The sequence below is a fragment of the Pelodiscus sinensis genome, chromosome 7 (genome assembly GCF_052426305.1).
Source record: "Pelodiscus sinensis isolate ZL-2025 chromosome 7, ASM5242630v1, whole genome shotgun sequence".
Lineage (NCBI taxonomy): Eukaryota > Metazoa > Chordata > Testudines > Trionychidae > Pelodiscus > Pelodiscus sinensis.
The window spans coordinates 22,220,314-22,246,701 of NC_143058.1; the positions used below are offsets into that span (position 1 = coordinate 22,220,314).

Consider the following 26,388-nt stretch of genomic DNA (forward strand, 5'->3'; position numbering starts at 1 on the left):
GAACAGACCCGCATTAGCTGAATTAGTTCTGCAGTAATTTTCCTTACGAATGGATCAGATCTTGACACTAGTGGATTACGCTTAGTTTTGTCTTATTTTTTCTTAAATCCACTGTGCATTGTGCATTTGATTCTGTTCTTGCTCACTATGCAATTGACAGGAGGTTCCAAAATATGATAAATTATTAAAATTAATTAATTTGTGGAAAAAGTAATTCACAAGAAGATTTTTTTTCATGTTTCTGTACTCACTTTCAAAATGTAAGCATATCAGGTTTTTTATACTGATAATGGATTATTTATAAACAGAGTCCTGGTGCTGGGGAAATGCACACATTGCCTGAAATTCTTATTTGTCCATTTGGAAAATGCATTTCTTCTGTCTCTACCGTATGCCCATTGACTGAAAGGAAAACATATTATCATATATATAGTAGCCCAATGTCTATGACTCTGTAACGCTGAAATGCTGGCTGTTCCCTCTGGGCAGCGCTGTTGCCTCCCTGGCTGTTCCCTCTGGGCAGCGCTGTTGCCCGAGTCATGTCCGTCACCTCCCGCCGTGGCACTCGGCTGACTTCTGCGCCGCTCAGCCAGGCCGCCGCATGGGGGTGACCATTTGGGTTCTGCGGTCCCCCAAGTGAGAGGCAGGAAGGGGAGGAGAAAAGAAAGATAGAGGCAGAGAGAGAGCCAGGTGGCTGAAGAGAGAAGACCGGGCAGGGGAGAGACCTGAAAATCCCGTCTTAGGACAGGCTAATTGGCTAGTTAGAAATAATAGGCTATGCATAGAAGAAGGGACAGAACCTTCCCAATTCCTTTTTATGTACAAACTCATTTTTGGTTAAGAGATTTTGTTAGATGACTGGAAAGCATGGTTTTCTTTCTCCTGAAAATATACGTCATATAATCACCTATTTTGTTTAGCTGTAGTTCTTCCACACCCATCTAATACATTTCTGAACATGCAGAAAGCTTATGGATATTTCCTAACATTTATATTTTGAATAGACCCATATAAACCTCAAGAAATATGTATTTGATATAATAAATTTACATTATAAAATGTATTGTGCTTCATTAATAACTACATGCAATAATCAATTACCGATTACTGTGAATAAAAATATTAATTTAAAGTTAAAAGCAATATGAGAGCTTCACCCTTTTCTCTATGCAGTCAATGAAAGGTTTGATATTGTCTTCAAGGGAGTAAGATTATGGCCTATATTAAAGAAATATTTTTAAAAAACAGCTTAGAATTGTTATCTACAGACAGTTACATGAATTCCTACTCTGGTTAATTTCAAGCCATTTTGAATTATTTTCTTCATTTTGTTTCAGTTTTATATAAATGCTATGTCCTTTTATTAATACTAGTAAAGTATGTACTACTTTCTTTAACACATGAGCAAGATAGCTATCTATTGCATAGCATTCTCTATGGTAAATATTTACCTGAAAAAGAAAAAAACTGGGGGTAGAATGGGAGGGAGAGCTTTAGTAAGAGTGTTGGGAGATTAAAAAAATGCCCTAATTTGGATTCCAATGGCTCAAACTCAGAAGTAGGTCACCAGAGGTATATACTTCTTTGCAAGATTTGATTATTAGTTGCTTGGGAGAGGGCATTAATAGTAGACAGCAGACTTCCTTGGATTTAATGTTTTTCAAAGTGCCCTTCAATACAAGAAAATTCTTCAAGCTGCGTATTTTATTGCACAGAAGCTTGGAATAGGTTTGGTCTAAAGCCACAGAAGACAATGGAAGTCTTCCCAATGACTTCAGGGAGCTTTGGATCAAGACCTACAAACACATCATTACATATATAAAAGTTAAGTGAATGACTCAATACATTGAAAAAAAAATTGTCAGTGTGAACTTATGGGTTACCGGGGTATGAAGATGGGGAAAGAGTGATAAATGTCAGTTGCACTAAAGAAGTGTTTCTCAAAGTGGCTTGTGAAAACACTTTGAGAAACCTGTTAACTGGCAGACACACCAGAGCAGCCAGTTAACAGGTTTCTCAGGCTGTGTCTAGACTACCCCTCTCTGTCGACAGAGATGTAGACTAGGCACATCGAAATTGCTAATGAAGCAGGGATTTAAATATCCCGTGCTTCATTAGCATAAACATGGCTAGTCTAGATGTGAATCTTTCGAAAAATAAACCCTTTTTTGAAAGATCCTGTAAACCCAATCTCCGGAGCCAGAGGTTGAGGGTTTGAACCCCACCCCCGAACCTGGGGTCACCAAATGTATTTCACATTATGTTAATAGTAGTTTTCCATGGAATTATTTGTAACACATTTGATACATTTCAAAAAAAAATAATCTCTGTATCACTGCTAATAAACCCCTTTCCTATAAACACTGTGCATCTGAAGATGTTATACAAACACAGATGTAAATACCTCAGATACCTAACTTATATCTGATACCTAAATCTATATTACTTAACCATAGTACTATATGCAGAAGTTTCATGTGTGGAAGGTACCTAAAGATTTACACATAAATCTATAGTTATGGAAATAAATTACATTACCTTTGATTTTCATACCTATATCTCCAATATGGATTTGGGGGGACTAACTTTTGAAAATTTTGGCCAAAATGTGTTACTTCACAGGGACTGACTACAAAGAATACATACAGATCTCCGAACAGAGGACAGGAAGTTTTTCACACCGACAGGCAAAAAGCCAAGAATGAGACTTTTCTTGGATTTTATATTTAAAAAAATAATCCAGCTATTAAACTGTGTCTCTAAAAATGCTTAATAATGATACTGATGGCTAGATATTGCCTCTTTGACTCATGATTACATTTCAGGGCTCAAAAAAGAAAGGAACTTATTAAGAACTCCTCACACCTTTCTGGGAAGGTGCCACATGTTATTCAGATAAAACTGGTGTTACAGATCCTATTGGGGGTATAAGCTAGCTCATACATTTCAAAATGTATGCAAGAAGCTCTAACCCACATTCCATATTCACAGTGAGGAACAATGTGAATTAGTTCCATTAGCTTCAGTGGGGACCATTTTTTGAGTAATGTGAATGTCAATGTGAATAAGGACTTCAGAAGAAAACCTGATTAGATTTAAAATATGTCAGATTCCCTACTGAATATACAAAGTATAACAGGCTGGGAGTATTTGCCTTAAATATCTCTCACTGTTCATAGGTATCTATTCACTTGGGGAAGTGTTAGGAGGGTTTGCTGCTGACTCATGGATATACCTGAATATCAGAAATATGGAACTTACCTTCATACAGAAAAATCAGATTTTCTGATCATCTGTTTTTAACTTGTTCTCCTCCTACCTTCTAGTGTTATTGTCATGTCAGATGTTCCATTGCATATTCATATTGTGCAAAATTGTAAATAATCTTTTCTTGAATGAAAATAATTTGAAACATGAGACTTTCAGATTCGTTGTTCTGGATTCAGGTCAACTGATCCTGCATATGCCAGACTGCATGTGACCACGAATGAAAGTGCAAAGATAAAATCAATTGTACATTTTATTCATATAAAAAAGTTTTCTCCTGTTTACTTAATAGGCTGTAAATTTCAAATCGTGCCATTAGACAAGATTTACTTACTGCAGTTTTCTTCATCTGAATTATCACCACAGTCATTTTGGCTGTCACATCTCCAGTGATCTGGAATACAGTTGTTGTTTTTGCACTGGAATTCATGAGTCCCACAAGTCTTTTTATCTGCAATGAAAATGGCTATGCATCATTATATTAAAAAGATTGCTACTAAAGAGGTGGAATGATAATATGGCCAGACACATGTCAAATTGAGGAATACTAAACATTTTAGTGGTACTGATCTATATAAGACAAAGAATCATTTTACAGGGCAGCCCCAGTGCCACTCTATTTGACTGAATCCTGTTCCTTATTGGTTCTTACATGACACTCATCAGTAGTGCATTCAGCAACATGACTACACATCTGTGTTGGATGTTGTTTCTCAATATTTTATTAATCCATGGCAAAAACAAATCTAATTATCATAAAATATATAAGAATTGTAAATAGCATTTTGTAGCCATATTAGTCTCAGGATATTAGAAAGACAAAGTGAGCAAATATTTCTCATTGGACTAATGTCTTTTGGTGAGAGAGCTCAAAAGCTTGTCTCACTCATCAACAGAAATTGGTGCAATCGAAGATATTACCGCATCCACATTATCTGATAACAGACAACTATCAGCTTTCAGTTTGGACTCTGATTGATACTTGAAAGCTAAGATATTTTAAATTTGTCAGTGATTGTTCTGAAGCTTTTTTCAACTGAACTAATAGGAGAAGTTGTATTACTGGTAACATTTCAAATAAAAAAAACCCCAGAGGTATAAATGCAACAGTATCCCAATGTTGCAAATGACTGACATTTTAAAACTGTGCCAAATTCAAAAGTGATATGTATGTTAGCATAAAGTGGTCTCACTTCCCTAATGCTTCTTATGCTCATTATGCTGATGGGTAACAGACTGTAAATTGTTACAAATTACATTGAGGAAAAGGACGATGAAAGAAAGCATAAAGTAGAGTACAGTATTCTCCTGACATTCCCAATTTAGTTTAGACTTTTCTCTGGCTCCTAGATATGCAAATTACCCCAGTGTACATTCTAGATATTAGTGAGTGGATGCTAATGTCTCATCTTATATAAATCTAAATGAATGTAAATGTTCAATATACACATCATTGCTGAGTTTGGTACATAGAATTCCTGCTAATAAACCAGTTTTGAAAGAAAGAAGAGAACTACAGGTTTTTACGTTTAAGTTGCTCCCACAAAAATATCCATGGGAGAAAAAAAACATGATATAATTGGGAGTGGAGTAGTTTATCCCCCACTGAATTAAAAGTGGTCTGATTACACCAGTTAAAGACCTACACAAATTGAAGGACATTCGAAAGGAATCACAAGATTGTCATGTAAACATATCAACAAAGGTCAATTTCTCAAATTAATAATGTACATTGAGGCACCTAAGTAAGTGGGATGATATTCAAGATGTACAAATTCCAATGCAGTAAACATGGCTGCTCATCTCCTCTAAAAATCAATCCTATGTACAGTACTGTGGTGCCTTAACATTAATTTAGGTTCCTACTAATTATGTGGACCCAGATTGGCCTAATTTAAGACTAAACATTTCAAAGAATTTAGTTGTTTTGAATCTCAGCATTCATGTTTCATTTCCTATATATTTCACTATAATGCAAAACACTTTAATCATGGATCAGATCACATTATTCAGCTATTCCATTTCAGATTTGGGAGGGAGGGCAAATTTAACTGTGATTCCAGGGGCTCTTGAGACAGTTGGAGACTGTAGGTTTTCTGGTAGATAACTTAGCAAAAAGCTGATAAGCGTTCTGTACCATTTCTATATGAAAGAAAGTAAATTACATAAATATTAGACACATCCAGCTCTAATACTAACATGTTCTCAACTCTTGTGGCAAATCACTTAAAGGACACAGATCAGGCTTAAAATTTGAATGTGCCTTCTTACTTTGTTACTAATTCTGTAGAGAGACCCCATCAGGACTTCTGGGTTTATCTCAGTATTTTTCAAAGTGGTCTGTGAAACCAGTGTTAATTGCCCGCTGTTAACTGCCCGTTCCTGCTCCAAATGGCAAAACAGAGCCAATAGGAGCTGCAAGGCTCCAAGGTCATGGCACCAGTAAGTAAACACACTGGAGTGGCCACTTTGAGAAACACTGGTTTATCTCAACTTTTGGAAGGGAGGGAGTCTAGTGGGTTGCAGCAGGGGACAGATACTTATGGTTTCTATATAAGAATATCAGAATGCCATACTGGATAAGATCAATGGTCCTGCTAGACCAGCATCCTGTTTTCATCAGTGGCCAATGCCAGCTGCTTCAGAGGAATTAACAGAACAAGCAATCATCAAGCATCTCATGTCCTGTCTCTCACTTGTACCTTCAGTCAAGGAGAGGTGAGTGACAAACAGAACATGATGTTGCATCCTGGCCCACTCTTAGTAGTAGCCATTGATGTATCCATCATCCTGTTACAGTTTTGGCCTTCACAACATCCCCTGGCAAAAAATTCTGCAGGTTGACTGTGAAGAAACAATTTATTTTGTTTATTTTAAATCTGCTACCTATTAATTTCATTGGGTGACCCACTACTCCTTGTATTATGTGAAGGAATAAATAGCATCTCCTTCTTCAGTTTTTCCACACTATTCATGATTGTATAGCCCTCTATCATATTCACCCTTTCTAAGCTGAAAAATCACAGTCGTAATCTCTCCTCAGGTGGAAGGTGTTCCATACGCCTAATCATTTCTATTGCCTTTCTTGGTGCCTTTTCCAAAACCAATAGATCTTTCTTGCAACGGGATGAACAAATCTGCAAGCAATATTCAATATATGGAGCTAACATATATTTATATTGAGGCAACATATTTTCTCATCCATTTATCTTTCATTTCCTAATGATTCCCAACATTCTGTTAGCTTTTTTTTTTATTGCCATTGCACATTGAACAGTTGTTTTCAGAGAGCTATCCATAATGACTCCAAGATCTCTTTCCTTAGTGGTAACAGTTAATTCATACCCCATCATTCTGCATGTGTAGGTGGGATTATATTTTGCCAAATGCATTACTTTGCATTTATCAGCACTAGATTTCATCTGCCATTATGTTGCTCAGTTTTGTTGAGATTCCTTTTGCAGTCAGCTTTAGATTTGACTATCTTAAGTAATTTTGTATTATCTGCAAAGTTGCCACCTCCTGGTTTAACCCTTTTTCCAGATCATTTATGAATATGCCATACAGAGATGGTCTCTGTCCAGACCCTTGGCGGACACCACTATTCACTCTGGTTGTAAAATTTTACTCCTACCTCTTTGTTTTCTGACTTTAACCAGGGCACCTGGCAATGCTTCCAGGATCATCTAATGGCCCTTAATTTACTTTAATGACAAGACGTTTGTTATCTTAATCATCTTGCCTCTATTTATAAACAAATTCTCTGCACCAAAGACAGAATTTGGGAACAGCACAGATCTGCTCACATATCCCACTCAAGCTGTGTGGCTGTTAAGAGTCCTACGGCTATGGTGTGCGCTGTGAACTGGACTTAGATATGAGACTCAGGGATGGAGCAGCATCCCTGACATACTATCGGCATATTTATGCAACAGAGTACAAAGTGGGTGTGTTTACACTTAAAATACTACAAATAATTGGAGCTCTAAATAAGAACATAAGAACATAAGCTCTACCTACACAGCTAGTGAAAAACTTAACATTTTTCCATACTTTTGATTTATTCACTCTCTGCATCAGACACAGGATGTCAGGAGTTTTTAAAATGAAATTGAAATTAGGTTTCATCATTCAGCAACTAGCATTTTGAATCAAGCATTTACACTCACAGCATATGATAATGGATAAATCCTTCTGTGGATGGCATAAGCAATCCAAGCAGCTACAGCTCCACTATTCTTTCAATGGGTTGCTGCTACTTTTGTGTTCTATTTGCAGTTTGATTCCCCACCACTCCCTCTTTACTTTATTCTTTTAGGTTCAAGGGAGAAAGGAAGGAATAATGGAGAATCTTGCAGAGTGGGAAAAAATATCAAGTGGCATATATATATATAAAACAAACTTATTATATATATATATATATATATATATATATATATATATATATATATATATAAAGTACATCTATAATAAGTTTGTTTTATAAAAGCAACAATGACATTTTTAAAATTACATGTCAGTGCAATGCAATTTCAGTGGGAATTTCTTGAATTCCTATTAGGGTTCTTTTACAAACTACTAGTTTTGGTCCTGTGATGTCATCAATGCCCATTAAAGTGTTTAAATTAAGTAGTCATGAAGAAGAGTGACTAATAAAAATAGCTTTAGTCAGGCATACTCCCTAGCCTTTGAAGTGATAGGACCAATACATGCATTGCAGAGATTGCATTTGATGTGCCCAAATACCAGCTTTGTGCAAACTTGGGGACTAGAATGAGATATCAAAATAATTGGTGAATGGGATTTAGCATGAGTAGGTACTCTGGTCTCTAGTGGTCTTTATCTTTAAAGATCATCACCATCTTGACGGGCCCTATCTAGCTGATCTAGTAACTTATTGCTTCAGTGCTCGCTGCTGCTTTGCTCCTATATTCCCAACCATTTCTACCCACTGGTTCAGTTCTCCCTCAAACATTTCATCACTTTCTCTGAGACTGCTTCTTGCACATGGTAAACTAATCAATAAATTCCTTATACCCATTACTTTTTCCTTTTCCTAAACACTCTTTAAGACTCTCCTCTGCCATGATCTATACAACTCCTGCATGATGATCATATGAATTATGACTATATATATTATACACACATAAGCGCTGATGTCCTCAAATAACCCATCCCCCACAAAACATGTAACAACTTTATGGCTACGTCTAGACTGCAAGCCTCTTTCGAAAGAGACTTTTTCGAAAGATACTTTCGAAAAAGCCTCTTTCGAAAACGAGTGTCTAGACTGCAAGCAGTACTTTCGAAAAAGCAAGCTGCTTTTTCGAAAGAGAGCACCCAGGCAGTCTGGATGCTCTCTTTTGAAAAAGCCCTGTTTGCATTCAAGAACGCCTTTTTTCGAAAGAGCACTTTCGAAAAAAAGGCGTTCTTCCTCGTGAAATGAGGAGTACTGCCGTCGAAAGAAAAGCCGCAGTCTTTTCATTTAATTTCAAAAGAAACTGGCTGTAGTCTAGACGCAGGTGAAGTTTTTTCGAAAAAAGGCTACTTTTTTTGAAAATCCATGCAGTCTAGACACAGCCTATGTGAAATATTGAGCCTGCCTTTCTCTTTCTTTCTTTCTTTCTTTCTTTCTTTCTTTCTTTCTTTCTTTCTTTCTTTCTTTCTTTCTTTCTTTCTTTCTTTCTTTCAGACACCCATACAAAAATCTTTAGGTACCCCTAAGAATATTACAATTAAATGACCATCCAACAGCAAAAAATAAAAAATTCATTCTAATTCATTTATCAGGACAATAACTTTAAACAGCAAAACAGGGCCTGTAAATTCCCCAACTTCAGAAACAAAACTTCTTCTTTCAACCAAAGACCATGAATAATAAATAGCTTTTAGAGAGTACATTGTACTTTGTCATTCTCTACTATTAATCTGTCTGTGTGTTTTAGATCATTGGTTCTCAGACAGGGATATGCATATCCATGGAGGTACCAAGAGGTCTTCGGGTGGTACTTCAATTTATCTACATATTTGCCTCATTTTACAACAGTCTACTCATAAAGCATGAGTAAAGTCAGTACAAACTCTAATTTCATACAATGATCTGTTTATATTGCTCTACATATTGTACTCCAAAATGTAAGGGCAATATTTATATCCCAAATTATTTATTTTATAATTATATAGTAATAGGCTACATCTACATTAGACAGTTATTTCAGAATAAGTTATTCCAGAATAGTTATTCCAAAATAGTTTATTTCTAATTATCACATCTACTCTCAGGGAAGCCTCAAAATTAGTCTGAGGCAGGCTTTTCTAATGTAGACATGCTATCTTGATTTAGAGTCCCAGGAGGAATAACTTAGAATGGCCCTGGTGAGAAGCTACTTCGAAATAGCAGAAGTGGAGCGTCTACACACGTCTTATTTCAAAATAGCTATATTTGAAAAGGTGTTCTTCTTCATAGAATGAGGTTTACAGAAGTCAGAATAAGCTATCCGTTATTTCAAAATTATTTCAAAATAATGGAATTGCTGTGTAGACGCTCAGGGTATGTCTATACCAGCCCCTTAGTTCGAACTAAGGAGGCTAATATAGGCATTCAAAGTTGCAAATGAAGCCTAGGATTTAAATATCCCGGGCTTTATTTGCATCATCCCATCCGGGCACCATTTTAAATCCCCCTAGTCCGAACTAACTGCCCGCGGCTACACATGGCAATCAAACGTTAACTTGAACTAAGTCCTTAGTTCTCAAAAAATGAGGATTAATGTTAGTTCAAACTGAGGAGTTTGGTTCAAACTAACGCATCCCAGTTCACACTTCCTCGTTCGAATCAGCTGTTATTCGAACTAGCGCGCCGGTGAGATCATGCTAATGAAGCGTGGGATATTTAAATCCCCGCTGTATTGACTATTTCGAATACCTGCATTTGCATCCCTAGTTTTAACTAGGGTGCAAGTGTTGACATACCCTTAGAACAAATACCTAACATTATCCAAATGCTTAATTTAAGCTTAAATTGCTATTTATACTAAGGCCAGATTTTTAAAGGGTATTTGAATGGCAATGGTGCTAACTTATCAATGTGTCCAACTGTGCTTCAGTTGTGGTGTCGCAGCAACTCTGATTCTGTTATCCCCACCAGACAGCTGCTTGGCTCTGAAAGATTCTTGCAGATTCTTGCAACTCCAGTCCTCTTTGAGATGATTCATAATTTCACCCTTTCTGAGGTAATAAAGAGTCCCACTGACAAAAAGTCCTTTGACCCTGTACTGGATTGTTAATCCCAGTATTCATTAGCGCTCTATAGTGCTCAGTAATGCTTTCCTGCTCTCTTTTCTGGGGGTAAGGGGAGAATTTTCTGCTCTTCTCTGGATTCCAGCCCAGAGTCACTGTATTAAAGTTGATAAGATTGTTCCTCATAAGACCTTGCTACAACCTACAACTGGTTATCCACAGGTGTCTTTCCCAGGAATATGTCCTCTAGTCCTGTTTCTTGGGAAGATTTACCCCTTGTATGACTTACTGGCATCCTGCTGCTAAGGAACTTCATCATGGCAGTTTCCAGACTCTTTAGCAGCTTCCTACAACCCATTCACCCCAGCTGCCCTCTCCTCTCAGGGCCAATTCCAGAATACAATCTTCTCTCTCACTCCTCTCCTATTTTTCTTCTCCACCTCTTGATTTGATGTTACAGCAGTTTCACTTCCTGAGTCAATGATTGCAATTCATTGGACTTGATAGATAGGTTGTGAGTACAGCTGAGTGTCTCCTCTCCCAGTATTTTTGAAGAACTGCAGGATATTTTTTTTAAATTGGACCCTGTTTTCCTTGTATTCTGGATATGGGTTACGAAGCAAATTTTATTACTTTAAGGCTTTTGAGTTGTCTCTTTTCCTTTGTAGAGTTTTTTAAATTCCATAAAATATGATCTATCATTTCCTGGACCTGACATGTTTTGTCTAGTTGATCCCTATGTCTATTAGAAAAAAAGATTACTATTTATTTCACAATGATTTATTAACATTCTGAATAGAGCTCCTTTGCTCAATCTCTTACTAGGATTAGATCAACATTTTCAACTGTTGCGTACACTTCCCCATATTTTTTCCCCTTCATTTCATATGTCCACTGTTCTTGCCATTCCTTTCTTAGCTCACTGTATGCAATTATGGTCCCAATTATGGTAGCAAGGCAAGATGTGCTAAGCATGTGCTAAGTACATCCTCCGCATGCTGAGCTGTGTTTTCTTCCACCATTAGAATAATTTAATTCTGTCTCTTCCTTACAATTACAGTAAGAATCATTTTCATATTGGCTGCACCTTAATTTCCCATTGCAATTATTTGCTAAGTGACTAAATCATGGACATTTTTAGCATCTCAACAGAGGAGTTCAGATTAGTCCAGAGCACCTGATACACTAAAATGACTCTCTCCGGAAGTGTTTTCCACTAAATGTGATCAGCACAGCTGGGGAGGGCTTGCTATCATCTCTTTTGCTAATTAGACCCTTAGCATATATCACATTATCATGCAAGTAGCATAGCATATCTGACCTCTCTCATTTCAGTTAGGAACCTGGATAGCTGGCAACTATTTTTTACCTTTCCTAGTGCCTTTGTCTCAAGGAACTTCTCAACTAGTTATTTGTTTTTACATTCCACTAGCAAGTTTCTAATGTGTATTTTCCTAGCTCTTCTTATATCCCAGCACTTTTTCTGAACCACTTTGTATTCCACAGGGGGTTGACCTCCCCTATCCTTATGTTCTTAGCTAGAGATTTTAGTATTATATAATTTTCCCCATGTTCCTTCCCTACTGACTCTAAAATACTTCTTTTATAAAATGAATACAGCTGGATTATTCTCCCCAGCTGGGTGTAATCCTTAATTACCTGTCTCCCATTCAAATGCCATTGAACTGGCTAATTGGGCTCTCCAGCTCCCCATAACCCCATCACTGCCAGAGTGGGCTTTATACCTTGTAACACAGGCACCTAAAGATACATTTAGGCACCTAGGGGGAGTGCATCTGGGCACTTCTGAAAATTTCTTTAAGGCCAGGCATTTTTGAAATTTACCCTTGGTTCATATATGCATCTGCAGATATCTAAATTCCTTTATAAAAATCAAGTCCTTTATGCTGTTTACTAAATAAATGACTAAATAACATGTTACATCATGTTATACAAAGCTATATTTTTGTTATCATCTATGTTTTCTTTAAAAAATACTGTGGCACAAATAATTGAAATATATAATTGGCAGGACATGCTGCCAAATGTACATTTTAAATTATAGGTTTTATAAGTTTAGCAAAAGCTCCATGGAAAGCCCTCTCTTTCTCTTCTTTTAGGGGCACATGACATAATTATTTGTTCTGAGAAGCAAACCCACTTGCAAAACACAGTTCTCATACTGAAATACGTTTCTGTGCAGAAAGTGTTCAGGTGTGCCAAGTGCACGCACACACTTTATCCCATCCCTAGAAGCAGTTTCTTGCTTAAATACAATTGTCCTTGTTGTGTTTGTGGTGGGGGATGGGGGACGAAGGGTGAGAATGGGAGTTTGGTTAGACCACTAGAGGGATGGACCTGGGAACAGAAGGACCAGGCATAACTGAAGCTGACAGCATCCTCATGCCTCAAAGCTCATGTGGATGCAAGCCTCAGTGAGGAGTAGCTTTTCTGTGTCCTACTGACCAGCCAAGAAAATCAGGAGATGCAAATCATTTTTAGACACTTTCTCCAATATAAAAACCTTCCTGAGATTCTAGTGACCTTCTTCAGCTGTTTGTGGTCTACCATCCCTCACTATAGTTGAAATATACTGAGTTATGTTTCCTGGGTTCTCTAGGTAAAACTGCTGAGATCAGGAAGGAACTTCTGGTTGGACCAAATTGGCAGTGGTCCAAATGGTTTTCCACATTCTTCACAGTTTACATTAAAAAGAGTGAGAGTAGGAATTTAAGAATAGGAGGAATAGAAGAATGTTCAGTCTGTTACAACTTGTGGCTACAATCCAGTGCAAACAAAAGCTAAAAGTGCCATTTCCCAGAGATAAATGAGACTTGGAGTATGACTTCTGCACCTTTTCCATGTAAGAAAAATGACAAGACACGATATGTTGAAGACTGAAGTACCGTGTGGCATATTCTACTCTCTCATAGGGGGCATAGAGAGTTTGAGGAACTTTTCCCAAGAGCAACTAAAATGGTAAAGGTTTAGCTGCATCTGCATGGGTTAACAATCCAGAAGATGTGTTGAGCATCAAGAATGGAGAGGTTTGGTAATTACTTGAATTACTCAGGAAACAGGATACATTTCTCTACTTTGGGAGTGGATATATTTTTGGCCAATATTAGGACTGGATATAGGAGGAAGGAAGCCAACCAAATTGTTGATAACTTGTGGCTGCTGTCCAGTGCAGGTGATCATTCTATAGGGGTCTAGTTCTCCAATACACTGAAATTGAAAGTGGACATAGAGGAAGGTATCCTGAAAGCTTCTTTGATATGTGATGCAAAAAAGAAAAAGTTTTCTAGGCAGACTCACAAAGTTGCCCACACAGTGTAGTTAGGTGAAGGCAGGTCAGGGCTAAAAAAACTTGTCCTTTCTGATGAGCCAATACATTCAAATCTAATGGCAAGCAATAGGAGGCTCCTCTGGAACTGGACTGCAGTAGCCTCAAGCTGGGTCTGTTCAAATCAGGTTGTCCCCATCCTGTCTTTACTTGTTTATATATCCTATAAATAAGTTGGAAAGGAGGAAGCATATAAAACATACCTTGATTCCATTATTCGGCATGTATCTGAGATTGACTACTCGTGCCTCTCCATCCTTAAACAAAATGTGTGGCATTTTTTGTTGCATCTTGATGTTAAGAGGTCAACATCTAGATACTCCATATAGCGAAAAGTATTTTACTGACATTTCAATGACCATTCGTGCATGTACGATGTGTTCCTGGTTAGCTGATTGTTGTATATCCCTGCTAGTTATATATCTATTGTGCATATATATTGTCAGGAATATACCAGTCCTAGAATGAAATCATCTTTTTGTATTCCTAATAAGAGTTCATACTCCACTATATTTGTTAGGATAATACATGGAGGCAGTATTTTCTCTAACTACTTATATGGCAGACTTATGGTAGAAACAACCAGAGAGAACATTGAATGGCTCTTAACTTGAGAATGCTAAGGTGTAACTTTTCTTTTGGCTGTTGTTTAGATGTACTCCCCCCACTCCACACATAAATATGCAACTGAGATTCAAGATCTGCTGTGGTTATCACTGAAGGCATGGGAGAACTGAAAAGTTACTATTGGAATGGGATCACTACATTAGTAGTAGAAATTCTCTTTCTCGAATTGACAGAGTCTTGCCATATAGCTTATGCTGGCATGAAATTTTCTAGCACTTAATGTTGCAAATGCCTTATTCATAAAAGATCCAGAGACATCACACTCATTTAGACCACAAGCACCAATAACCATAGAACAGAAAGAATAGTATGTTCCCATATATGAGTGATCTTATCTTTAAGAGTTTGTCCTATAACTACCATAAGGAAAGGGCGGGGGGGGGGGGGGGGGGGAGGTAGTTACAAATCCCTGAAAGTTGTTCATTATATCCAAGTTGAATTCTGCTTCTAGTCATGAAAAGAAATAACTGCCCATCCTTGTTCAAATTTCTTAGTTTCTATTTCTCTCAGTTTCTCCACCTGTAAAATTGGGACACTATAGTTCACTATATTTACTTTCCCCATTAGTAAGGAAATTATGGAGGATTAGTTAATTAATTAAGTCATAAAATGTTATTATTATTGCAGGTGAATTGAAAAACTTTTAAAATATAGATATTCAAAATAGTAATGATTCAATGTTATAACAGATTTTAGGCTTACAAATAAATGAATTTAAAACAAAATACATAAAAAAATCTTTTCCTCTTCCAATTACTTATCAAAATCCAAGTTTGCTGTTTGTCCTGAAATTTTTGATCACATTACTAGGATGGAAAGTAAGTACCATGTAGTGAATCTGGTACCTTGAACTGTTTTACTGTTTTAAAAGATATTTTAACTACTATTAGAAAAACATGAACACAGGTCTTTGCAGTTAAAAAGTCTTTCAAGTCACCTTGCAGGTAAAAGTAAAAAAAAAAAAATGCTAAGGTTTTTCCTTTTCGTGCAAAGGGGAACAACAGACAACAACAAAAGAAAGATTCCCAAAGGAAATAAATAAACTCTTTTCTATTTATTATTGCATTAATAAAAGTCACTACAAAATTCTGCTTCCAGATTGCTTAGCTTTTGATGACTACTCAGCTAATTTTTTGAGAGACCTGTCTTACACTGGAATATTCTTTCAGTACTCCTGTGATTGCTGATAGAAAAAAACCTGTTTATTTTACACAATTTAACCTATTTAAACTACTCAGCTGTTTCCAGAAGCTTTTTTTTATTCATCCCATTTAGTTGAATACATTAAGCAAAAAAAATGTAGAAAAAATAGGCACTGAGTAATTCTGCAGTAAGAATTAAGAAGAGAAGTCACCAATGTTTTAAGTCATTTGTTTGACAACTGCTAGCCATAAAGCAGATACTTCAAAACAGATTGCCAGGCAAATTAAAGCTATTCTATCCCATGATTACTTTGAAATAATGATGCAGTACACATTTAATACCATTGTCACTTCCTATTAAAATTGATGGTAAGAAAATATTTCTAAAAAGGGGAAAAGTCTTCTTGAGCAAGAAAGTTATAAAGATACTGATATTAGAAATATGAGATTTAAATAAAGCATTGCCATTACTTTTAAACAACAGGTTTCTTACTGCAATCCTTTAGGTACCAAATGTTGTACTCACCACAGTTTGCTTCATCTGATCCATCAGCACAGTCTGGGTCCTCATCACATACCCAGAGTTTAGAAATACAGTGTTTTGTTGTTTTACACTGGAAGTGGTCTGGAGAACAGCTGTTTTCCGCTTTAAAGAAAGGGAGTTATTTTTAAAGCTAAAAATATCTGCCAAGACTCAAAATGTTTTTTGTTAAAAATAAATAACCTCAGCTGTTAGCAATAGGCTCTCCATAAGTTCTGCTGTGCTTTTACTGCTATCGCCAAGAAAATAGCAATCTCATTTAATGCATTCTCTTATTATTTAATCCATTTGATTATATACTGCTAATTAATTATTACCCAAATGAGTTTACAGAGACCACAATATTTATGTTGTTCCATTGGTTACAACCAAGAATACTTTCAACATTGTTAAATTTGATATACCAAATGCTAACAATATGCTAAAAGGCTACAAAACATATTTACTCATTTTTCTCCACCTTTATGAACAAGAACCTGTTTAATCTCTAAAACTCTATCAGCCCCAAAAACCTAAGGAAAGCGTCAATTAAGAAAGTTTCATCATCAGTTGACATCCTGAGACCCAGAGAGCCATTGTAACATCATTAGCTTTTCTCATCCTGATCCCAAAACATATCATGACCAGACTGGTACAAAGAGGCAACCCACATGACATTTCTATCATCACTGGCTCTAGCTAGACCCCAACCACCACCTGTGTTGTGAGACTTCATTATCTTCCCTCCCTCTCTTTCCTTTTCTCTCTCCCTTCTCCAACCCCCCATCTTATTTCTTCACTTTCCTATCCCTCTCCCTTTTCCTTCTGTCTAATTAGCTAGCTAAAACTGCCTGATCTGTAAAAGCCTGTGATCAGAAAGAGACAGCTAAATGCAATATCCTGGTACAATTTTGCTAGGTGTCAGTGATAAGATCACGCACTGTGGCTGAGTTTTGCAGTACCAAGGTTACAAGTTACGAGCAGTGACAGCTACATTTTCCATCATTGTTGCTCTTTCCCTTTTTGTATATTTTTGTTGTGCTTTGCCTTCTAGAAAATGATTAAATTAAAAAGGATTAAACTTGAGCAGCAGCAGAAACATCAGGACTGCAACCCATCTGAAATAACTTCTCTTCTTCTGTAAGGGACAGTCATTACCAACTTAATACCAGCTAAGATACTGGTCAAACGAAAGGGCTTTTCCTTTTAAAGGCTCTCTGCAGCTAAAGGGAAATGGAACAAGGGATGCTGTTAAAATGGAAGCCTTATTTAATAATTTACATTTCAAATACGTTAATGTTTTCCCCCTTTTATCTGGATCTTTGTTAAAATGGCAATGGGACTTTTTAGTATGTATTTGCCATGATACTAAGCAGACTGAAGTCTGCACAACAAACCCCAAACAATGTTTAAAACTGTTTAATGTTGGATAGTTTCAGGGCCATGTTAATATCTTTGACTCTTTGGGCCATTTTATTCAATCTAAATGAATACAACAGTGTCCAATGCTCCTGAAATCCTTCCACTCTGTCTTCATTGTTTTGAAGAAAAGTAATAAATTGAAGAACCAAAATGAAAAGTATGTCACAATGTCAACATAATAGTCTAGGTAACTGAAGATTTTGCTTTAAAGAATTGCTGCCAATTTTCCCTGATGCTGAAAGCTGCTTTGTATGTGTATCTTTAGTTTCTAGGTTTTCCTCTGTTCAGCTAAATCTGGTTCTCAATGTACTTCTTTTTAAAACTTTACAAAAATGCTACAGAAGTTTCTCACATCAAGGATGGAATTTGATTATTTTCTGCTCAGCCAGGAATATGAAGAAATTAATGTCTCTTTCCTGTCGGGATGCTATCCCTAGTTATTTACCAATCAAAACTAATTTTCTTCCTCATTTCCTCCTTAATGTATTTAATCTCACTATCTCAGAAGACTTCTTTTCATAAATCATCTTGGGAAGTAAAAAAAAAAAAAAAAAAGATTGGCCATGAACACAGACTTATTTGATAATGTTATTGCCTATGTCAAATTAATAGAGCTGTACATCAGAGATGTAAGCTATTCAACATTTTCCCCTCTTTCAGATGAAAATGCCATTTTATCAAGTTTATTTTAGGATAAATGAAAATGTAAGGATGTAAGCTCAAATGAATTATTATAATTCCATTTTCGCTTTTTTGATCTTTTTATTCAGTTTAATGTTATATGGGTAAATTTATACAAACCTGCCATAAAAAAGAATTCTGTGACCTGCAAGGAGAGTATTCTGTTACCTCTCAGTTAAGGGGCAGAAACAAAGATATCCTCTCCCAGTAATCTGTGTTACCTTCAGGCCATGGCAGACAGTCATAAGAACATAAGAATGGCCATACTAAGTCATGCCAAAGGTCCGTCGAGCCCAGTATCCTGCCTTCCAACAGTGGCCAATGCCAGATGCCCCAGAGGGAGTGAACAGAACAGGTAATCATCACGTGATCCCTCTCCTGTCATCCATTTCCAGCCTCTGACAAACAGAGGTTAGGGACACCATTCCTGCCCATCTTGGCTAATAGCTATTGATGGACCTAACTCCATGAATTTATCTAGTCCTTTTTTGAACCCTTTTAAATTCCTGGTCTGCACAACATCTTCTGGCAGGTTCCACAGGTTGACTATGCGCTGTATGAAGAAAAACTTGTTTGTTTTAAACCTACTACCTGTTAATTTCATTTGGTGACTCCTACTTCTTATGTTATGGGAACAAGTAAATAATTTTTCCTTATTCACTTTTTCCACATGTCATGATTTTATAGACCTCTATCATATCCCCCCTTAGTCTCTTCTTTTCTAAGGGTATGTCTAGACTACATCCCTCTGTCTTCAGAGGGATGTAAATTAGATATACCGACATTGCAAATGAACTGGGGATTTAAATCTCTCATGCTTCATTTGAATAAAAATGGCCAACACATTTTGCAGAGTTGGCAATTCATTGACAAAAAGCAGCTGTAAAGACAGGGATCGTGCGACAAAGAAAGCCTTTCTCAGCTGATCCCTTATGCCTCGTAAAACGAGGTTTACAGGATTGGCTGACAAAGGCTTTCTTTGTTGCCTGATCCCCTTCTTGACAGCTCCCTGCTTCATTTGCAATGTCGGTATGTCTAATTTACATCCCTTTGGTGACAGAGGCATGCAGTCGAGACATACCCTAAGACAAAAAGTCCCAGTATCCTTAACCTCTCTTCATATGGGACCCGTTCCAAACCCCTAATAATTTTTGTTGCTCTTTGCTGAACCTTTTTAAATGCCAATATATCTTTTTTTATATGAGGCTACCACAACTGTACTCAGTATTCAAGATGTGGGTGTACATGAGGAATGCAGAAAAACCAAGCAGGAGACAAGAGTTGGCATTGGGAGTGGTCAAAGTATTATATACAGTTTGGTCTAATTAAGAGACCCACATGATTAATTCTCTCTCATTGTCATGATTAAGAAAAATTGAAGTTAGTACAGAAGTAATTGATTTCTTTTGGTACACAGATTATCTCAGGTACTTTATTTCAAATAGTCTAATGATTAACTTTTTTATATTGGGGATACAGTGATTTTAAGTATATCTTTTTAACTCTACATTTAAAACTTTCCATCAAGAGCAACACAATACTCTTTAAACATAACTTACGGCAATCTCTTTCATCTTCTTCATCACCACAGTCATCATGTCCATTGCACCTGAGATTTATTGGGATACATTTCTGATTCTTCATACACTTGAACTGACCTGACAGGCAGACATGTGTGTCTGGAAGATAGGTAAAAAAATCCAGATGAGTTTCTCATGGGAATTCAAGTAATCGTCACTGAAGATCTTAGTCAGTTTTTGAATTCTGTGCTACATATAATCACCTACCACAGTTGAGTTCATCAGAATTGTCCCCACAATCATTTTCTCCATCACAAATAAAGGCGGGCAGAGCACAAAGTCCAGTTCCACATTGAAAACGTCCTGGTTGACATTTAAATTCAGCTGAGAAAAACAAAAACAAATTTTGCACAACGGTATTCAGGGTTTATGAAACTTATTAATAATCTTCTCTGCTATTCAAAATGTGCACTGAATTCTTTCAAGTTATGTATGAACCATGATGTGAAAGTGAACAGAACAGACAGAAGTCTCATGAATTTTTCCTTTCTGAATAAACTGATCACATACATGAAATAATCCAAGTCCCATAGAACTTGGTGAATAGACTCCCATTGATTTCAATGCCATTTGTATTAGCCCATACTGAGAAAATGCTGTTACAAAATCATTTGGATTCTTTTAGGTCTATTTCTTTAAATAAATAAATTTTAAAAACTCTTTAACCTACGACAGACTAAAAGATCTCATTATGGTCAGAAAAAGTATCACCCCTATCATGGGGATGGTAATGTGCCAATTATATTATTACTCTTCAATGGATTAATTAAATATATTTATAAATTATAACATTAGGATATATAGACTTAGCCAGAGTATTCTGTAGTTACTAAACCATAACTGAACACACATTTCTCAATTATGAAATTTTGGCACTAAGCTAAGTAGGATCTAATTTACATGATTATTGCATACTTATTTCACTATGATGATAAGCTATGCAAAATCTTATACCAGACAGGGTCATCCTAAGGGGGATAAAAGACCCAGGGCAACCCCCTTGCCACAAGCCCCCGCCCCTCCACTGCCCCATTCCCCCTTCCACCCCTCCCCCAAGTTTCATGCCCATGCTCCATCCCTTTTTCCCTTGCCCTGCACAATTCAGAGTGGAGGGTGATGGTGTGCCTCTCACCTCCCCACTCACCATGGGGGCAGTGGAAGTTGGAGCCAGCCAGCAGCCTGCTCTGTTCCACTGTCCTACCATCTCTGGGCCTGCTGCATATGGCTTCTCCAAGGGTGGTGGGAACCAGAGAGCCCTGGGGTGGGGTGCTCTGCTTCCTGTCACCACTGAGAAACCACGTGCAGCAGACTGGGAAAGAGTGGATCTCACTACTCACATGGTGATTGGGGAGGTGACCCCTGCTGCCACCATGCCAAGACCCTGTCATTCCTTAGTCCCTCCCTATAACCATGGGGCCTGGAGAAGCTGTCCCAATTCATCTTGTGAACAGGATGGCTATGTCCATAGATGCTGGAACTAGGAGATGCTGGAGCATTTGGCTTGAAGTGGTTTCCTTTATATACAGTGTTTGTAGTTTGGTTCAACAGCTCAGCACATCCCCCCTTCCCCATCATAAGAATTGTTTAAGCGCCCATGTCCTGTACTATGATTGGCTGAAAGGAACAATTAGAAGAAATTATACAAATGATTATATGTGCATTTCTTAATAACTAGATAGTTATTATGAGATCTTGCAGCCATGTCTATTACTATTTATTTGTGAGCCTCACTGTGTTAATCTAGGCACAAAGCAGAAGGGAATATACAGTCCCAGCTCTATGGATTTTACAATCTGAATAGAAAACAGAAGAACCCACTGGGGCATCAAAAGTATGATGATAACCTACATCGAGGATGATTGTTTATACTTGTACTGGTTTTCATTTATGGGCCTTAATAAAGAAGTCAGCTTTCAGTGGGGATTTGAATAAAGAAATAATGGAGACCAATAGTAACTACTAGGAAGGGATTCCAGAAGACAAAAAGGAAGATGATATGGAAACAAGACTGAAAAAGATAGTCAAATGATGAGAAAAAACTTTGAAATTGTGCCAGGGTTGAGTTAAGAAACAGCAGAGATGCAGATGTGGAAGTTGCTATGAAAAGAATTGAAAGGAAAAATTTGATTTTGGCTTGGAAAGTGACCAGAACTTCCTGAGAAGGAGATAAGTCCTTAAATCCTCAGTCAGTTATTTTGTTTTTCAGTAAAAGTATTGAAATGTACTAAACATGTAACACTAACTCTGTTTTTTAAACAGAGTAGGTTACACAAGCTATCGGTTACCTGGCGATTCCCCTATGCTGGAGGAATCCCTAGAGAGCTGTTTAAAATATAAAAGGGTTTCACCCAGGAGACCAAAATCTGTCTGAAGCTATACATATGTATGCAGCAGATAAACCATCTGTGCTGACAAGTTGCCAAATGGCTGTGACAAAACATCTTGCTAAAAGAATTAATGTCTATACTCTCTAGATAGCGAGAGTGTCTGGAGTCATTACTAGTGACGGGATTATTATATAAAGCTGAGAGTCCTTGAGTTCTGGGCCTCACCAAGCCCCAAGAAATAGTACATAAATATAGGACCTGGTGATGGAAAATATAACAAACTAGTTATATTCTGAGTACAACCAAAACCAGATTTGCAACAGATTGTACTTGGAATTTATAGTTGAATAATTTCCTTACCTGCATGTGTATTCTCAATTTTTAGCTCAGAACAGATGAAATAAGACTTAGGCATCAATAACCAATGTTACAATCAAAACTAAAGCAAGTAAAATATGCCCATTCTTCCATTTTGATATAGAAATGAGTGACCTAAATGCAAATTTTATGCAAGTTATTTCGAAGAGATAGCAAGTTTAAAATGTCAAATGTGAACAGGGCTGTTAAATGTGGGAAGACTTCCTGGAAGATATGCATTTCAAGAAGCAATTTAAATGTTTAGAGAGGGTATCAGAGAGTTAGAGGGACATAAACAGCACTACATCAATGCACACTTGGGAATTTTTAGTATGCATGAGCAGGGTTCATGCGAGCCACTTAATGAGTGACATGTTAGTAGGCACTACAATTTATGTCCTCTCACAGGTACTAACATACCGTGTAGACAAAACTTAAGTCCCTTCAGAGAGTGAGATAAGTATAGTCACTTGGTACAAACTGGATAGTCTCATTTTGAATGTAAATGTTAGGCCTAGACCAGGAAGGTTGGTTTAAGGTACACAATTCCAACTACGCAAAATGTGTAGCTGGAGTTGGCTTACCTAAAGATGAGATTTGGTGGCATTCACACCACAGGAGGCCAATGGGAGCAAATGGAGGAGTACCAGACACTATCAGGAGCAGCTCTCATTTAGCAGGTCTATATTAGACCTAGAAGATTGACCTCCAGAGAATCAATCCCAGTAAGCATAGATGTGCCCTTAGTATTTCATCAGTGTTGGAAGGCTTTAGGACTAGATCCTTACATCCACAAATTGATCCACAATAATGTGAGAGTCAAAAAAATTGATATATGTTTTAATATGGAGAAGGTGTTCAATGGGTGATAAGGGGCTACTCCAATTATCAGCATGGAGATTTCTAAAATGATCAGTAACATGGATATTGTGGTCTACAGGAGAATTACTTGCACTTATCTCTATGAAATATATAATCAAACAGTTCTAATCCAAATTAAAATTTAGTTAAAATCAGAAATGAGTCAGATATCACAATTCTCATAAAATACAGTAGGGTAAAGACTCTACCAGTGTGTCATTTTCTCAAGCTTTTTTCCCCGAAAGGTAAGATCTTCTGGCCAACAAGGAATAAACATTCATCCCAAAAGGTCCCACAAAGTATATGAAGTGTTTGTGCCATGAATCGTATCTGCAATAAATAGACACTACTCAAGAACATCAGACTGCTTGTTCTCTGAGGGTATGTCTACACTTGCAGCCTAATTCGAAATAGGACTGCAAATGTAGGCAGTCGAAATTGCAAATCAAGCCCGGGATTTAAATATCCAGGCGCCATTTTTTAAATCGACAAGCCCGGAATAACTGCCCATGTCTACACGCGGCAGTGAAACAAGCATTCAAAATAAAGCCCTAGTTCGAAATACCTGTTATTCCTCCTGTAATGAGGTTTAACAGGTATTTCGAAATAGGGCTTTATTTCGAATGCCCGTTTCACTGCCATGTGTAGACTAATGACTGGAAGGTAGCCAATGTGATTCCAATATTTAAAAAGGGCTCTCGAGGCGACACCAATCCTGATCAACTTATTCATAAATGATCTGGAGAAAGGGGTAAGCAGTGAGGTGGTAAAGTTTGCGGATAATACAAAACTGTTTAGGATAGTCCAGACAGAAGCAGACTGTGAGGGACTCCAAAAAGATCTCACCAAACTGAGTGATTGGGCAACAAAATGGCAAATGAAATTTAATGTGAATAAGTGTAAAGTAATGCACATCGGGAAAAAATAACCCCAACTATACGTACAGTATGATAGGAGCTAATTTGGCTACGACAAATCAGGAAAGAGATCTTGGAGTAATTGTGGATAGTTTTCTGAAAACTTCCACACAGTGTGCAGCGGCGGTCAAAAAGGCAAATAGGATGCTAGGAATTATTAAGAAAGGGATAGAAAATAAGACCCAGAATATCTTACTGCCCCTGTATAAAACTATGGTACGCCCACATCTTGAATACTGTATATTGATGTGGTCTCTTCACCTCAAAAAAGATATTTTGGCCTTGAAAAGGGTTCAGAAAAGGGCAACTAAGGGAATGTCTACACTACCCCGCTAGTTCGAACTAGCGGGGTAATGTAGGCATACTGCAATTGCAAATGAAGCCCGGGATTTGAATTTCCCAGGCTTCATTTGCATAAGCGGGGCACCGCCATTTTTAAATCCCCGCGCGTTCGAACTCCGTGCCGCGCGGATACACGCAGCACGAACTAGGTAGTTCGAACTAGGCTTCCTAGTTCGAACTACCGTTACTCCTCGTGGAATGCAGAAGAAAGAGTGTTTTCCAATACCTGAGAAAACTTGCATTCCAGTGTCATAGCAAAATCATGACAGTTCTTCTCAGGGCTGCTGAAAACATCATCATGATTGACTTTAAACTATCTAAAACTTGACATAGGGAATATTACAGAGACTATTATATGAACTACGAGATGCTATCAAGAAGAAATCTGCTGATTCTCCACTACTATCAGAACACTGAGCCAAAGTTCTATAAAATGGTTAGAAATATTGCACAAGAACCATTGCTATGTGATTTGCAAATTTTAATCCCAAAACATCCTTTTGTATTGTTAAAACAGTAAACAATGCGGAAATTATTCAAAATTATAGTCACTTAGGGTACATCTACACTACAGCGCTAGTTCGAACTAACTTAGTTCGAATTAGTTAATTCGAACTAAGCTAATTCGAACTAACGCGTCTAGAACTAAAAACTAGTTCGAATTAGCGTTTTGCTAATTCGAACTAGCAAGTCCACATTGAATGGACTCTGAACAGGGCTTAAGGATGGCCGGAAGCAGTGCCGGCAGGGCATAAAAGGAGGACTTAGAGCATGGAGCTGCTGTCTCAGGCTAGCCGAGGGCTGTGCTTAAAGGGTCCCGACCCCCACCCTGGACACACAGTTCTAAGGGGTGCCCCGCTTGCAAAGAAGTTCTGGCTTGGAGTGCCCGGAGTACCCACACTGGGCACATCACACCACTCGGCCATCAGCCCGGCTGCACTTGCCGCAGGCTGCCATCTGGGGAGAGGGGGTAATTGGGGGGCTGCAGGAGAGCTTCCACCCCCAGAAGCCCACAAAGCCAGCCCAGTCGTCCCTATCGGGGGCTCGTACCCCATTCCTCCCTCACCTCCTTCCACTTACCCTTCCCTAGCCCCCCTTCTTATTGATGTACAAAATGAAGATAACGTTTCTTCCAACATTGACTCTGTCTTTATTGAAAAAAACTGGGGGAGACTGGGAAAAGGAGGTGGGAGAGGGGAAGAGAAAGGCTGGGAGAAGGGAGGGCAACTAACATGATCAGGGGTTGGGAACAGGTCCCAGATGAAGAAAGGCTACAGAGACTGGGACTGTTCAGCTTAGAAAAGAGGAGACGGAGGGGGGACAGGATAGAGGTCTCTAAAAGCAGGGGTTGGGTGGAGAGGGTGCATACAGAAAAGTTCTTCCTGAGTTCCCATAAAGAAGGACTAGAGGACACCAAAGGAAAGGAATGGGTAGCAGGCTTGAAACTAGTACGAGAAAGATGTTCTTCTTCACAAAGCAAATAGTTAACCTGCGGAACTCCTTGCTGCAGGAGGCTGTGAAGGCTAGAACTAGAACAGAGTTTAAAGGGAAGTGAGATCAAGTCATGGAGGTTGGGTCCATGGAGTGGTATTAGCCACGGGGTAGGAGTGGTGTCCCTGCCCAAAGTTTGTGGAAGGCTGGAGAGGGATGGCACGAGACAAATGGCTTGGTCACTGTCTTCGGTCCATCCCCTCCAGGGTCCCTAGGGTTGGCCGCTGTCGGCAGACAGGCTACTGGGCTAGATGGACCTTTGGTCTGAC

The 26,388-nt window shown here is 37.9% G+C and overlaps 1 protein-coding gene across 1 annotated transcript in view; it reads right to left on the reverse strand.

Annotated features, from left to right (window-relative positions):
- The window catches only part of LRP1B (LDL receptor related protein 1B), a 1,362,068-nt gene that overhangs the window by 152,775 nt on the left and 1,182,905 nt on the right, over window positions 1–26,388 (reverse strand). Inside the window, exons 64-67 of the mRNA XM_089779714.1 lie at window positions 20,032–20,148; window positions 19,804–19,923; window positions 16,148–16,267; window positions 3,602–3,718 (exon numbers count right to left, since the gene is read on the reverse strand). Coding sequence (XP_089635840.1) covers window positions 3,602–3,718; window positions 16,148–16,267; window positions 19,804–19,923; window positions 20,032–20,148 — 474 coding nt within the window. The remainder of the gene's footprint in view (window positions 1–3,601; window positions 3,719–16,147; window positions 16,268–19,803; window positions 19,924–20,031; window positions 20,149–26,388) is intronic.